Here is a 13,941-nt window from a genome sequence, read left to right as displayed (position 1 = left end):
CTCTGTGAATAGTGCCACACACAGCATCCTCTTTGGACAGCGCAACACACTTTGCCCCTGTAAATAGTGCCACACGAGCACACAGTAAATAGTGCCATATGAGCACACAGTCTCTCCCCTTTAGATATTGCCTTCTGTAAATAGTGCCACACACCGTGTACTCTGTGGATAGTGGCAAACACTTTGCCCCCTGTAGATAGTGCAACACAAAGTGCCCCTGTAAATAGTAATAGTGCCACACAAACAGACCTTTTGTACTATTACCGACTCAATAAACCTGTCCATAAGAGGCAGCCAGTGGCAGAATGCAAGCGGACGCCATACCACCAGATTTTGCGGCCCCTTCCCCACACAGCCACAGAGGTTGTCACATTTTGTTTTCCAAAACTCTGGAATGACATATAATATAGCTAATTATATATCCCCCAACACCTTTTTTCTGCATAGTTAGGTGTATTAACAAAAGCTTCATGACACACACTGAAACGTATATAAGTAAGAAATCTGCGAATATTTATGAATTCTAGATGGCATATTGGTTGGAGATGGCATCAATATCTGAGTGCTGGGGTCTGACCGCTGGGACCACCACCAATGTCTACGGTCACACTAGGCCACAGTGCTTGGTAAGGCCTCTTGGCATATCTCTGATAGTGCTGCTAAACACAATTAATTTAAGTGAATGGGGACCATACTGTGGTACTGTCAAGGCGCTGAGTTATGAGTGGCAAATGGAAAACATCAGCAAGGCTATTCACAGCAAGATTATCTCACAGCCTTTCTAGATATCTTCCCTGTTCACCTATCTGGTTAGTTAGGCAGATTTCCCATTCAGGACACAAAACTTTATTAAGTTAAAATACTTTTATTTATTTCCAGCTTTCTCTATTCTCAATCATTAAACAAGAAAGATACTGGATAGGGCTGAAACGGAAACCTAACCACATTGGCATGTGGGTATGGACAGATGGATCACCTCTGACATACAGGTAAGGGAATATAATTGATTTTCATCATATAAAAATGGGTTCTCCTTTCACTGCAAGCCAGGTCTCTCTCTCTTTGTAGTTGCTCTCCTCTGGCTACCAGAGGGTGCTCCCAAGTGGTGGACCTCAATGTCGTCCATATTCTCTAATATAACATATGGAAAGAGGTTGTCAAATGTAGAGGTGCAAAAACGTTTGGAAGTGTCATTACTTTTTCAGTCAATACCACCTAGAATATGAACATTTCCAAACGTAAAGGTGGCCATACACATTAGATACATAAATCCATAAATACAGCGACTAATGTGTATGGGGGTCTACCGACTTTTTCACGAAGGCAGATTTCAACATCCCCGATCCTTTATTCCCACTGGAAATAAGCCACTGCCAGACCCCTCTTCTTATTGGGGGAGTGAATGGGAGATGAATAGCTGACATCTACTGTATCTTAAGTGTATGGTACCCTTAAAGAGGCTCTGTCACCACATTATAAGTGCCCTATCTCCTACATAATGTGATGTAGATAACAACAGTGTTTTTTATTTTGAAAAAAGAGCAATTTTGAGAAAGTTATGCACAATTTTAGATTTATGCTAATTAGTTTCTTAATAGACAACTGGGCGTGTTTTTACTTTTTTACCAACTGGGCGTTGTAAAGAGAAGGGTATGATGCTGACCAATCAGCATCATACACTTCACTTCATTCATTTTTAGCAGCACTCGCAACACAGCGTGATCACGCGGGATCACGTTGTGCAGTCACGTACTCTCACATTAACTTTACCAAAGTGTCTTGAGAGTGAATAGACATTGGCTCCAGCCAGAATGCGATTAGCATAGAGCTAAAATTGCTCATAACTTGCTCAAAATTGATCGTTTTTCAAAATAAAAACCACTGTTGTTATCTACATTACAGCGCCGATCACATAATGTAGGAGATAGAGCACTTGTAATCTGTTGGCAGAGCCTCTTTAAGCCCAAAATAAAATCTATTCAACTGCTTCAACTCATAGATGTTTCTTTCTTGCATGATAATTCATAACAGTCCTGCCCCAACCAGTCTACTAGAAGAGGTTTATGTGAAATTAAAGCGGTTCTCTGAACTGGATAACCCCTCCTAAAAAATAAACGCTTTTCAAAAGTAAGACCTTGTTAACACGGCGCTCAAAAAAAACGACGTGTAAACGTGTCAAAAACGCTAGCGTTTTTGTAAAGTTCTTTTTATAATACAGCCGTTTTCAACACATTTTTGTCACGTTTTTTGGCGTTTAATCACGACTCCCATTGACTATGAGAATTACACGTTTTTTTCGCCATATATTTGGCGCGTTTTACATGCCAAGAATTAATTTGACATTTCTTTTTTTACATGACGTAATTTTTAAACACACGTGCGTAAAAAAATTGCGTTGTATGCACTACAATGCGCATTTCCATTGATGTCAATGGGAAGCTTAAAGAGGCTCTGTCACCAGATTTTGCAACCCCTATCTCCTATTGCAGCAGATCGGCGCTGCAATGTAGATAAGAGTAACGTTTTTGTTTTTTTTTAAACGAGCATTTTTGGCCAAGTTATGACCATTTTTATATTTATGCAAATGAGGCTTTCTAAAGTACAACTGGGCGTGTTTAAAGTAAAAGTACAACTGGGCGTGTTTAAAGTAAAAGTACAACTGGGCGTGTATTGTGTGCGTACATCTGGGCGTTTTTACTTCTTTTACTAGCTGGGCGTTGTGAATAGAAGTGTATGATGCTGACGAATCAGCATCATCCACTTCTCTTCGTTAACACCCAGCTTCTGGCAGTGCACAGACACAGCGTGTTCTCGAGAGATCACGCTGTGACGTCACTCACTTCCTGCCCCAGGTCCTGCATCGTGTCGGACGAGCGAGGACACATCGGCACCAGAGGCTACATTTGATTCTGCAGCAGCATCGGCGTTTGCAGGTAAGTCGATGTAGCTACTTACCTGCAAACGCTGATGCTGCTGCAGAATTAACTGTAGCCTCTGGTGCCGATGTGTCCTCGCTCGTCCGACACGATGCAGGACCTGGGGCAGGAAGTGAGTGACGTCACAGCGTGATCTCTCGAGAACACGCTGTGTCTGTGCACTGCCAGAAGCTGGGTGTTAACGAAGAGAAGTAGATGATGCTGATTCGTCAGCATCATACACTCCCATTCACAACGCCCAGCTAGTAAAACAAGTAAAAACGCCCAGATGTACACACATAATACACGCACAGTTGTACTTTTACTTTAAGCACGCCCAGTTGTACTTTAGAAAGCCTCATTTGCATAAATATAAAAATGGTCATAACTTGGCCAAAAATGCTCGTTTAAAAAAAAACTTTACTCTTATCTACATTGCAGCGCCGATCTGCTGCAATAGGAGATAGGGGTTGCAAAATCTGGTGACAGAGCCTCTTTAAAGCATGCATTTTTTACACGTTTTTGATACGTTTTTTGGTGTGTAAAACGCGTCAAAAACGTGTCGAATACACGCCATGTGAACAAGGCCTAAGGCAACTCAGGGATCAGCGGTTGCCACATACTCAACTGCTGAAATCCCTAATCACCAAGGGAAGCTGCAGTGCCACCACAGGGGTATTATAGTATAACATGGTTCCTCTCAAGTGAATGAGGAGTCCTTAATCAGACTTGAAGGGCTATGGTGCTATTATCTCCAATGGTGTTCAAAGCACAGTGCATTCTTATTTGCGTTTTGATTTTTTTTTCGGACCCTAAGAGGACATGTTGTCTCACTGACATCTTTCTGATCTTAGGTAATTTGGTACATATAACAGGTATATAACACTGGATATTGTCACAACACTGGTGTCTTGCAATGACAACCAATATGAGGGGTGCGACCGTGGGGCAAGCTCTCTTGGTGCCCAAGGCAGAATTTTTCCGCCACAGTCCCACCGCTCTTGGGCCCTAAAGTTATGCATAATAGCTGTTGGATGGTAAGCCATTATTTGCTCCCTGCCACCCCCTTTCCCACCAATCCCTCGTTTTAAAACATACTACCCATTTTCCTCTAATCACTCTTCACATGTATAGTTCTCAATGTAGGTCCAGCATGACACCCTACCACCAAATATGTGTAGTAGGGTTTGCTGACTCCTCCTGGCGCCACCCCACACCTTATTTGTAAATTGTGCTACCTCTTTAATGGTGCCCAAGCCGGGCCCATATCACTTGTCTAGGCTCTGGTTCACACCTTTTATTATCATGACCCATTCTATATCTTTACTTAGAAACATTCATGAACATGTAATATAAGTAAGTATTGGGTGCCTTGGCTACGCTTTTAGGTTCAGTGATAATAACGGTGTTTATATGTATAGGCAATGCTGTACTCAGATCTGTTCCTTAGGTGGAGTTTATAAGCACATGCAAAACTTGTACCTGATATCTATAGCTATAGATCTATATTCATTGTTCTCGGATGAGTTCTATGACAAAGTATGAAATAAAGGCTGAAAAAATAAATACATAAAAATTAAATCTATTTTACTCTCCCTTGAGCCAGAACAAGGCAAAACCATCAAAATCAGATACTATTCTTGGCACCAAATATACGGCTATGCACAGAGCTATAATACTCTTATGGTGTAGGGTTTGCCAGGATTCATTGATGGCTTGTCCTTACTATAGGACTTCAATGTTTAATGTCTCTTTTAGGGCTATGCTGGGTATAGTTAGACCAAGAAGCAGCCTTCCACTAATGGCAACCATGACAAGTAACATGATCACAGGGACCAACAGAGGCACTACCGCTGCCTATTTTCTATACACAGAGTTCATTAAGTATATAGTTACAGGTGTGGGTATAGAAAGATCATTAGACAGACCGAATAACTTCAATATTTTTATGGTGTAATGGGAGACGTCTCTAGAACATTCCAGGGAGTTCCAGACCTGTCTGTCAGGAATAGAGAGTTCTTAAGCCCTTCCCGCTCCTGTACGTACTATTAGGTCATGGTAGCTGTATCGTTCGCGCTCCATGACCTAATAGTACGTCACGGGAGTAACGGCCGTTTCGGCCGTCCTCCCGACACATACAGGAGCTGTGACAGCTGCTGGCTCGTACAGCAGCTGTCACAGCTCCTACAGCGGGCACCGATCGCAGCTTTTTAGGGCGGGTTCACACGTGGCGGAATTTCACTGAAATTCCGCTGCGGACACTCCGCAGCGTTGATCCGCAGCGGTGCCGTTTGTCCATTGACTTACACTTTAATTTAGCAGTGTTCGTTTAGACTAGGCGTAAAATTCCGCTGCGGAGCATAGGCTGCGGAGCGGAATTTGGAGTCAATGGGGCTCCCGTAATGACGGGAGCGTTGCTAGGAGACGTCTGTAAATAGTCACTGTCCAGGGTGCTGAAAGAGTTAAGCGATCGGCAGTAACTGTTTCTGCACCCGGGACAGTGACTACCGATCTCAATATACATGTATCTGTGAAAAAACATATAAGTTCATACTTACCGAGAACTCCCTGCGTCTGTCTCCAGTCCGGCCTCCCAGGATGACGTTTCAGTGTAAGTGACGGCTGCAGCCAATCACAGGCTGCAGCGGTCACATGGACTGGCGCGTCATCCAGGGAGGTCGGGCTGGATGCCGAAAGAGGGACGCGTCACCAAGACAACGGCCGGTAAGTATGAAAATCGTTTACTTTCACTAGGGAAAGTGCTGTCCCTTCTCTCTATCATGCACTGATAGGGAGAAGGGAAGCACTTTTCCCGCAGTCCGCAGCAGCTAGTCCGCATCAATGTACTGCACATTTTGTGCAGATCCGCAGCAGAATCTGCAACGCAGATTCTGTGCGGCATTGATGCGGACAGTTGCGGAGGAATTCCGCCACGTCTGGCCGTGCCCTTAGGGGTTAAGCTGCCATCGCCGGCCTGCTACACGATAGCGGCCGGCGATGGTGACTATGGCAACCGGACACCAAACAATGGCGTCCGGCTATGCCATCGACGGAAGCCTAGTGGGTCCTGAAAAAGTCAGGACCCAGTATGCTTGCTGTCAGTGAGTAGCTGACAGTTCTAATACACTGCACTACGCATGTAGTGCAGTGTATTAGAATAGCGATCAGGGCCTCCTGCCCTCAAGTCCCCTAGTGGGACAAAGTAATAAAGTTAAAAAAAAGTAAAAAAAAGATGTGTAAAAATAAGAAAATAAAAGTTTTAAAAGTATTAAAAGTAAAAATCCCCCTTTTTACCTTATCAGTCATTTATTATTAATAAAAATATATAAACAAACAAATAAACTATACATAATTGGTATCGCCGTGTCCGTAACGGCCTGAACTACAAAATGATTTCGTTATTTATCCCGCACGGTGAACGCCGTAAAAGAAAATAATAAACCGTACCACAATCACAATTGTTTGGTCACTTCACCTCGCAAAAAACGGAATAAAAAGAGATCAAAAAGTCGCATGTACCTAAAAATGGTACTGATCGAAACTACAGTTCGTTACGCAAAAAATAAGTCCTCGCACGGCTTTATTGATGGAGAAATAAAAAAGTTCTGGCTCTTAGAATATGGCAACACAAGAAGTAAATGATTTTTTACAAAACGTATTTTATTGTGAAAACGCATGACATAAAAAAACTATAAACATCTGGTATCGCCGTAATCGTATCGCCCCGCAGAATAAAGTGAATATGTCATTTATAGCGCACGGTGAACGCTGTAAAAAAAAATAGAATAAAAAAACAATTGTAGAATTGCTGTTTTTTAGTCACCACGCCAACTAAAAATAGAATAAAAACTGATCAAAAAGCCGCATGCACCCCAAGAAAACTACAATGAATTCCTCAAGGGGTCTAGTTTCCAAAATGGGGTCACTTTTGGGGGGTTTCCACTGTTTTGGCACCACAAGACCTCTTCAAACAGGACATGGTGCCTAATAAAAAAGAGGCCTCAAAATCCTCTAGGTGCTCCTTTGCTTCGGAGTCCGGTGCTTCAGTCCATTACCGCCCGAGGGCCACATGTGGGATATTTCTCAAAACTGCAGAATCTGGGCAATAAGTATTGAGTTGCGTTTCTCTGATAAAACCTTTTGTGTTATAAAAAAAAATGGTATAAAAAGGATTTTCTGACAAAAAAAAAAGATGTAAATTTCACCTCTACTTTGCTCTAAATTTCTGTGAAACACCTAAAGGGTTCATAAACTTTCTAAATGCTGTTGTGAATACTTTGAGGGGTCTAGTTTCTAAAATGGGGTGTTTGATAGGTGTTTCTAATATATGGGCCCCTCAAAGCAACTTCAGAACTGAACTGTAACCTAAAAAAATAAATAAATTAGGCAATTCTTTGCTTCTTACATTATACTGATAATGAGACGTGCCCACCCCGAGATGAGCCCAGTTTTGACCGTTTGTATAAACGGAGACCCCTATTAGACCATTTCAGTGCCCGGTTTTCCCAAGCATACACCCCCAAGACGTGTATTTCTATTGATGAGTCCTTGGTACATTTTAAAGGGAGGGTTCAATTCCGCGAGTACCTGCCGGGTAAGAGGGCAAGGTATGGCGTAAAGATGTATAAGCTGTGTGAGAGTGCATCAGGGTATACCTACAGATTTAGGCTATATGAAGGGAAGGACAGCAGTATTCAGCCCCCAGAATGCCCCCCCCCCTTACTGGGAGTTAATGCAAAAATTGTGTGGGATTTGGTGCACCCACTGCTGGACCAGGGTCACCATCTCTACCTGGATAATTTTTATACCAGCGTCCGACTCTTCAAGTGCCTCGCTTCCAGTCCTGCGGCATGCGGCACTGCTAGAAGAAACCTGAGAGGCCTCCCTAATACTCTGCTTGGGAAAACACTCAGAAGGGGTGAGAGCAGGGCACATTCTAGCAGCAACATATTGTGTGTCAAGTACAAGGACAGGAGAGATGTCCTTGTATTGACAACAATACATGGCCACACCAGTAACCATGTACCAGTACGAGGTACCAGTACGGAGACCCCCAAACCAGACTGCATCTTGGACTTCTTTGCGAGACGAGCTGTAGTTTTTATTGGTACCATTTTGGGGTACATGCAACTTTTTGATTACTTTTATCCTTTATTTTGGGTGGCAATGTGACCAAAAAACAGCAATTCTGGCATCGTTTTTTTAGTTCTTTTTATATAGTGTTCACCACGCGTTATAATTGACATGTTAACTTTATTCTGCGAGTCATACCTAATTTATAGCACTTTTTTATGTTTTACAACTTTTTGCACAATAAAACTACCTTTGTAAAAAGAATGTCTTTTTTCTGTCACCATAAAGTTTTCATTCTTTTCGTTGACGGAGCTGTATGAGGGCTTGTTTTTTGCGAGACGAGCTATGTTTTTAAAGGTACCATTTTTGGATACACGCAATTTTTTGATCACTATTTATTTCAATTTTTGGAAGACAAAGTGACCAAAAAACAGCAATTCCGGCAATGTTTTTTTACAGTGTTCTCTGCGCGGGATAAAAAACATAATATTTTTATAGCTCAGGCCGTTACGGACGCGTCAATACCAAATATGTATGGTTTATGTCTTTCAATAATAAATAACTTGATAAGGGAAACAGGGCGATTGTATTTTACTTTATTTCTTGAAATATTTATTTGATATTTTAAAATTTTAATTTTTACTTTTTTTTAGTCCCACTAGGGGACTTGAAGGTTCAACTGTTTGATTGCACTACCTATGTATTAGAACTGTCAGTCGTTCACTGACAGCAAGACGATTTTTCTCCGCCTCCGGGCGGGGCCTAATCGGCTTCTGTAATGACAGACCAGGAGGCCATTGTTAGGCCTCCTGTTGACATAGTAGTAGCCGATTTGCTACATACCACTAAGATGCAGCAATCGCTGCATCTAAGGGGTTAATGGCAGGGATCTGAGCTAATTCTGGTTCCTGCCGTTACAGCAGGGTGACTGCTGTAACATACAGTGCACACACACTGCTGATGATGCTGGCTCAGCTTCTGAGCCTGAGCTATCTTGCCGTTGGTACTGGAAGCTTTATAAGCCCCACCTCCAAGCGGGGCTTAGGAGGCTTCTGTAGCTGGCAGATCGGGAGGCCAGTATTCGGCCTCCAGTTGCCATTGCAGCCACGTCAACCCAGCGATCACGTTGCTGGGGTGCCGGTGGCTAAAAACCCCTCAGATGCTGCGATCTCTATTGAGCGCTGCATCTGAGGGGTTAATCGGTCGGATTCGAGGTTGGCTTCGGTCCTGGCCGTTACAGCAGGGTGTCAGTTGTAACATACAGCTGGCACCCGGCGGTGATGGTGCGGGCTCAGCTCCTGAACCGCACTATGACCGCGATGTAACTGTACTGCGGTTTGCGGGAGCCCATGCCCGATAGCGCCATATATATATATATATATATATATATATATATATATATATATATGGCAGATGGCGGGAAGGGGTTAAAGCCTCCCAGCAGGGCATGACGCTGTCGTAGCTGATATTACAGTGACCATCACATCTGTAGAGATGATCCTTGAGCTGACTACAGTAATGGGGTAATACACAGATTTTAGATATGATAAGGTAATATGATAATGAGAGGAACAACTTTCCGAAACCCAGGGGTTACTGTAGTTACTGAAGTTACTGAAAGGATTACATTCTGGATCATGTAATAAAATCATGAGCAACGAAACCAACACTACTAATGTAACCAATTTTACTCCCACATACACATCTTACAAGGGTGACAGAGCAACTTACTCGCCTTTCAGCAGCCAGTAATTCCCCCTTTTCTGCCTGTAGGCTCTTTGAAACACAAAAAAATCTGTAATTCTGTAAATACAAACAGGGAGGAAGGGGGTGCAGTTGCAGTTTCTCTCTCTCTCTCTCTCTCTCTCTCTGAATCTGTATGGCACTGTACACATTACATTCGAGCCCTATGTTTTAAGTTTGTGGCAGAAAAACTCCTTTTGCATACACCGAACATATCCATAGGTCCCTTTTTGCTCGGTTTATGCCAAAAGTGTATTCCTTTGGCATATGCCGGGCTGGCATGTGTCGGAAAACCTTGTTTTTTGCTTTATGGAACATCGTAGTGGGCTAAGCTGTTCCAAGCTGGGGCACACAGTAGAAAAACAGAAATCGTGCGGGATGCATTTTTTTAGTATGGGTCCTATTGGCAACGTATGCCACTGTATGCTTACAAAGTGACATACATCTCAGCTTTCTGTTGGAGGTATGTGTTGGGAACTCCTCGGGATGAAACGTGATGGGAACAGAGGCTTAGACTGCATGCTATGAGAGGGGAGAAAGGAGGTGCAGAAGTGAGGAGACATCTGCCTCAGAGTGCTGAACACATCATGACCGGAAAACCCAGACCCCTTAGTTGGAGCAGAGAAAAAAAAAAAGTATTTTCCCAATGGAACGAGGGAAATTAAAAAAGGCCCAAAGACACAGGTTAGACAACCAATTTCTGACGGCACTGCACCGAATATCTAAAGTGATTGTGAATATTTTTTTTTAACAATAGGTACTTTTTAACCTTTCTTTTCTTCTAGTGCCTGGCATGAAGGTGAACCCAATAATGACTATGATAACGAACACTGTGCAGAACTTATGGGAGGACCTCAAACATGGAATGACCTCTCATGTGATCACAAGCTTCTCTACATATGTAAGGCTGTATGGAGTTGTTAAAGGGGATCTCCTCTTTTCTTATGAAATGTCCCTTCTTTATGAATCAATTATAGGTTTACAACCTTCTAATTAGCTACTTGTGTTTCCTAGGCTGCAAACCATAAGTATATATGTGTATATATATATATATATATATATATATAAAATTAGTGGGCTGTAAGGTTACCATGACCGAAAAGAATATATAGTTAGCAGTTTTTTGATAATGGGCAACTCCTTTAACGCTTTTGCTGCCAGGTATTTTGGGACAATTTTCACACTTTTGTCACAAATAAAACATGAATTGTAAACTCTAAAAAATTATATTATACCCCCATACCCATATACACCAATTGGACAAAGTATTGGGACACCTACACATTACACCAATAGGAGCTTTTATGACATCCCATTTTAAATCCATAGACATTAACCAGTTCAGGACCGGGCGATTTTGAGACTTCAGGACCAGACACCATTTAGCCATTTTTTGCACGCATTAGTTAAATGGCTATAACTTTTTTATTTGTTGGGCTAGCGACGTGATTTTTGCGATATGTTTTCCGTAGACAATGCAGGTTTCTTTTTTTATAATTTTTTATACACATCCTTTTTTGCTATTTTAGCATTTTTCGGATTAAAGTTTGAAAATAATAGTAAAAAAATAAGCTTTTTTACTTTCCAGCTATATTTTTTTGGTAATAACATCGTTTTACCCTAAAATAGACCTTTTATTTCTGATCGTCATTGTCTACCGTAAATTTTAATATATTACATGTCTATGTTAGGGTAATTGGGTCAGGAATAGCGTTACGACAATGATTGGCGGGGGGGGGAGTTTTTTTTGGGGTGGGTATTTTATGTGTATTATTCATTTTTTTTGCACTTTACTTTTATTTATTTTTTACTATGGTCTGTCCCTTAAAGGTCAGAAAAGACCTTTGTGGAACTTTATATATTTTTATATACTGCTTCTATCCTCTCCTCAGGGTCCCTGGCAGTCACTGACTGCCGGAGACCAGACATTCAGCTGCCCGATCGCTCGGGCAGCAAGTTAAAACCCACGCCGTAAATAGTCTATGGCTCGGGTTTTAAGGACCCTGACCAATGGCCGTAAAAATACAGCCAGCATTCGGGAACCAGTTAATATGGAGTTGATCCCTCTTTGCAGCTAAAACAGCTTTGACTCTTCTGGGAAGGCTTTCTACAAGATTTTGAAGTGTGTCTGTGGGAATTTTTGCCCATTCATCCAGAAGAGAATGTGAGGTCAGACACTGATGTTGGATGAGAGGCCTGGCTCACAACCTCTGTTCTAGTTCATCCTAAAGGTATTAGATAGGACTTGTGTGGGCCAGTCAAGTTCTTCCACACCAAACTCACCTAACCATTCCTTTATTGACCTTGCTTTGTGCACTGGGGCACAGTCATGCTGGAACAGAAAAGGGCCGAACCCCAAACTGTTCCCACAAAGTTAGAAGCTACAATTGTCCAAAATGTCTTGGTATGCTGAAGCATTAACCCCTTCACTAAAACTTAGGAGCCTAGGCCGACCCCTGAAAAACAACCCCATAGTATTATCCCTCCTCCACCAAACTTTACAGTTGGCACAATGTAGTCAGTCAGGTAGCATTCTCCTGGCATTCACCAAACTGAGACTCGTCCATCAGACTGTCAGATTAAGAAGCGTAATTCATCACTCCACAGAATACGTTTCCACTGCTCCAGAGTTCAGTGGCAGCTGCTTTACACTACTCCATCCGACGCTTGGCATTGTGCTTGGTGATGTAAGGCTTGTATGCAGCCTCTAAGCCATAGAAACCCTTGCCATGAAGCTTCTAGCGCACAGTTCTTATGCTGTTGTTAATACCACAGGAGGTTTGGAGCGCCGTAGTTATTGAGTCAGCAAAGCAGAGGCGTAGCTAGGTTCTCCTGCACCCGGGGCAAAGATTGGCGCCCCCCCCCCCCACTTATTTCCCGACATCTCCTTCCCCCTCGCCATGTTTGCTTTCTTTACCAATCAATGAGGTGTAATTGTATTTCACAATTTTTTTAATGTAACTCGAGTGTAAAAGCATTTCTACATTTTACAAGCGATGTAGTTCTATAATGTAATTAACATAAAAATAAATGAAAAGAAAATAAATTAAAGAGGCCACACACAGCCCCCTGTAGATCGCGCCACACAGCCCCCCTTGTAGATAGTGCCACACAGCCCCCCTTGTAGATAGTGCCACACAGCCCCCCTTGTAGATAGTGCCACACAGCCCCCCTTGTAGATAGTGCCACACAGAGCCCGTTGCCCCTTTGTAAATAGTGCCACATTTTCCCCCTCTTGTAAATAGTGCCACATTCCCCCCTTTTAAATAGCGCCACACTCCCCCCCTTGTAAATAGTGCCACACTCCCCCCTTTTACTTAGTGCCACACTGTGAATAGACCGGTGAGCGGTAGCCTACCGCTACCACTCTCCGCTCTGCATGGTGTGACTTACCGGAGGAGCCGAGGAGGTCATGCGGCGCAGGCAGTGGCGGAGTTCCTTCTGACTAGGGTTGGTGACAGCCAGGGCCGGCCTTAGGTTGGATGGCGCCCTGTGCGGGACTCTCTATTGCCGCCCCCTACACAAACCAAAAATTAACCACATATATAAACACGCTGGAACATATATACTGTACATACATAAAGATAGATATTTAGACATACAGGCAAATATACATACACACATCTGGAATATATACATACAGGTAAATATATAGACGTACAGACACATATACACAGACACCGGCAGATAAATACACAGACCGGAACATATACAAATACATTAAAGGCACAAATATACAAGCACAAAGACACATTCACAAACAGACCCATATATACCCACACAGGCACATATGTACACAGCACAGATAATGTAGTAGATGTTACCTGCAGTCCTATGTAACACCACAGATAACACAGTGATAACTCTCTGAGTACAGATAATGTAGTAGATGTTGCCTGCAGTCCTATGTAACACCACAGATAACACAGTGATAACTCTCTAAATACAGATGGTAGTGTTACCTGCAGTCCTATGTAACACCACAGATAACACAGTGATAACTCTCTGAGTACAGATAATGTAGTAGTGTTACCTGCAGTCCTATGTAACACCACAGATAACACAGTGATAACTCTCTGAGTACAGATAATGTAGTAGTGTTACCTGCAGTCCTATGTAACACCACAGATAACACAGTGATAACTCTGAGTACAGATAATGTAGTAGATGTTGCCTGCAGTCCTATGTAACACCACAGATAACACAGTGA

At 42.6% G+C, this 13,941-nt stretch overlaps 1 protein-coding gene across 3 annotated transcripts in view; it reads left to right on the top strand.

Moving 5' to 3' along the window:
* The window catches only part of LOC142748289 (CD209 antigen-like protein C), a 110,900-nt gene extending 100,061 nt beyond the window's left edge, over window positions 1-10,839 (top strand). Inside the window, exons 10-12 of one of the 3 annotated variants that reach the window (XR_012882217.1) lie at window positions 880-989; window positions 10,195-10,415; window positions 10,517-10,595. Coding sequence is in view for 1 of the 3 variants with exons in the window: in XM_075855389.1 (XP_075711504.1) it covers window positions 880-989; window positions 10,517-10,655 (249 nt within the window). In the remaining 2 variants the exon portion in view is untranslated. Of the gene's footprint in view, window positions 1-879; window positions 990-10,181; window positions 10,416-10,516 lie in introns of all 3 variants that reach the window. The other 2 variants (XR_012882216.1, XM_075855389.1) reach the window with 2 other exon arrangements.
* The last annotated feature ends 3,102 nt before the right edge of the window (window positions 10,840-13,941 follow it).

This window comes from Rhinoderma darwinii, chromosome 3 (assembly GCF_050947455.1).
Source record: "Rhinoderma darwinii isolate aRhiDar2 chromosome 3, aRhiDar2.hap1, whole genome shotgun sequence".
Lineage (NCBI taxonomy): Eukaryota > Metazoa > Chordata > Amphibia > Anura > Rhinodermatidae > Rhinoderma > Rhinoderma darwinii.
Note: the sequence above shows the minus strand (reverse complement) of the source record. Positions and strands in the feature narration are given on the sequence as shown.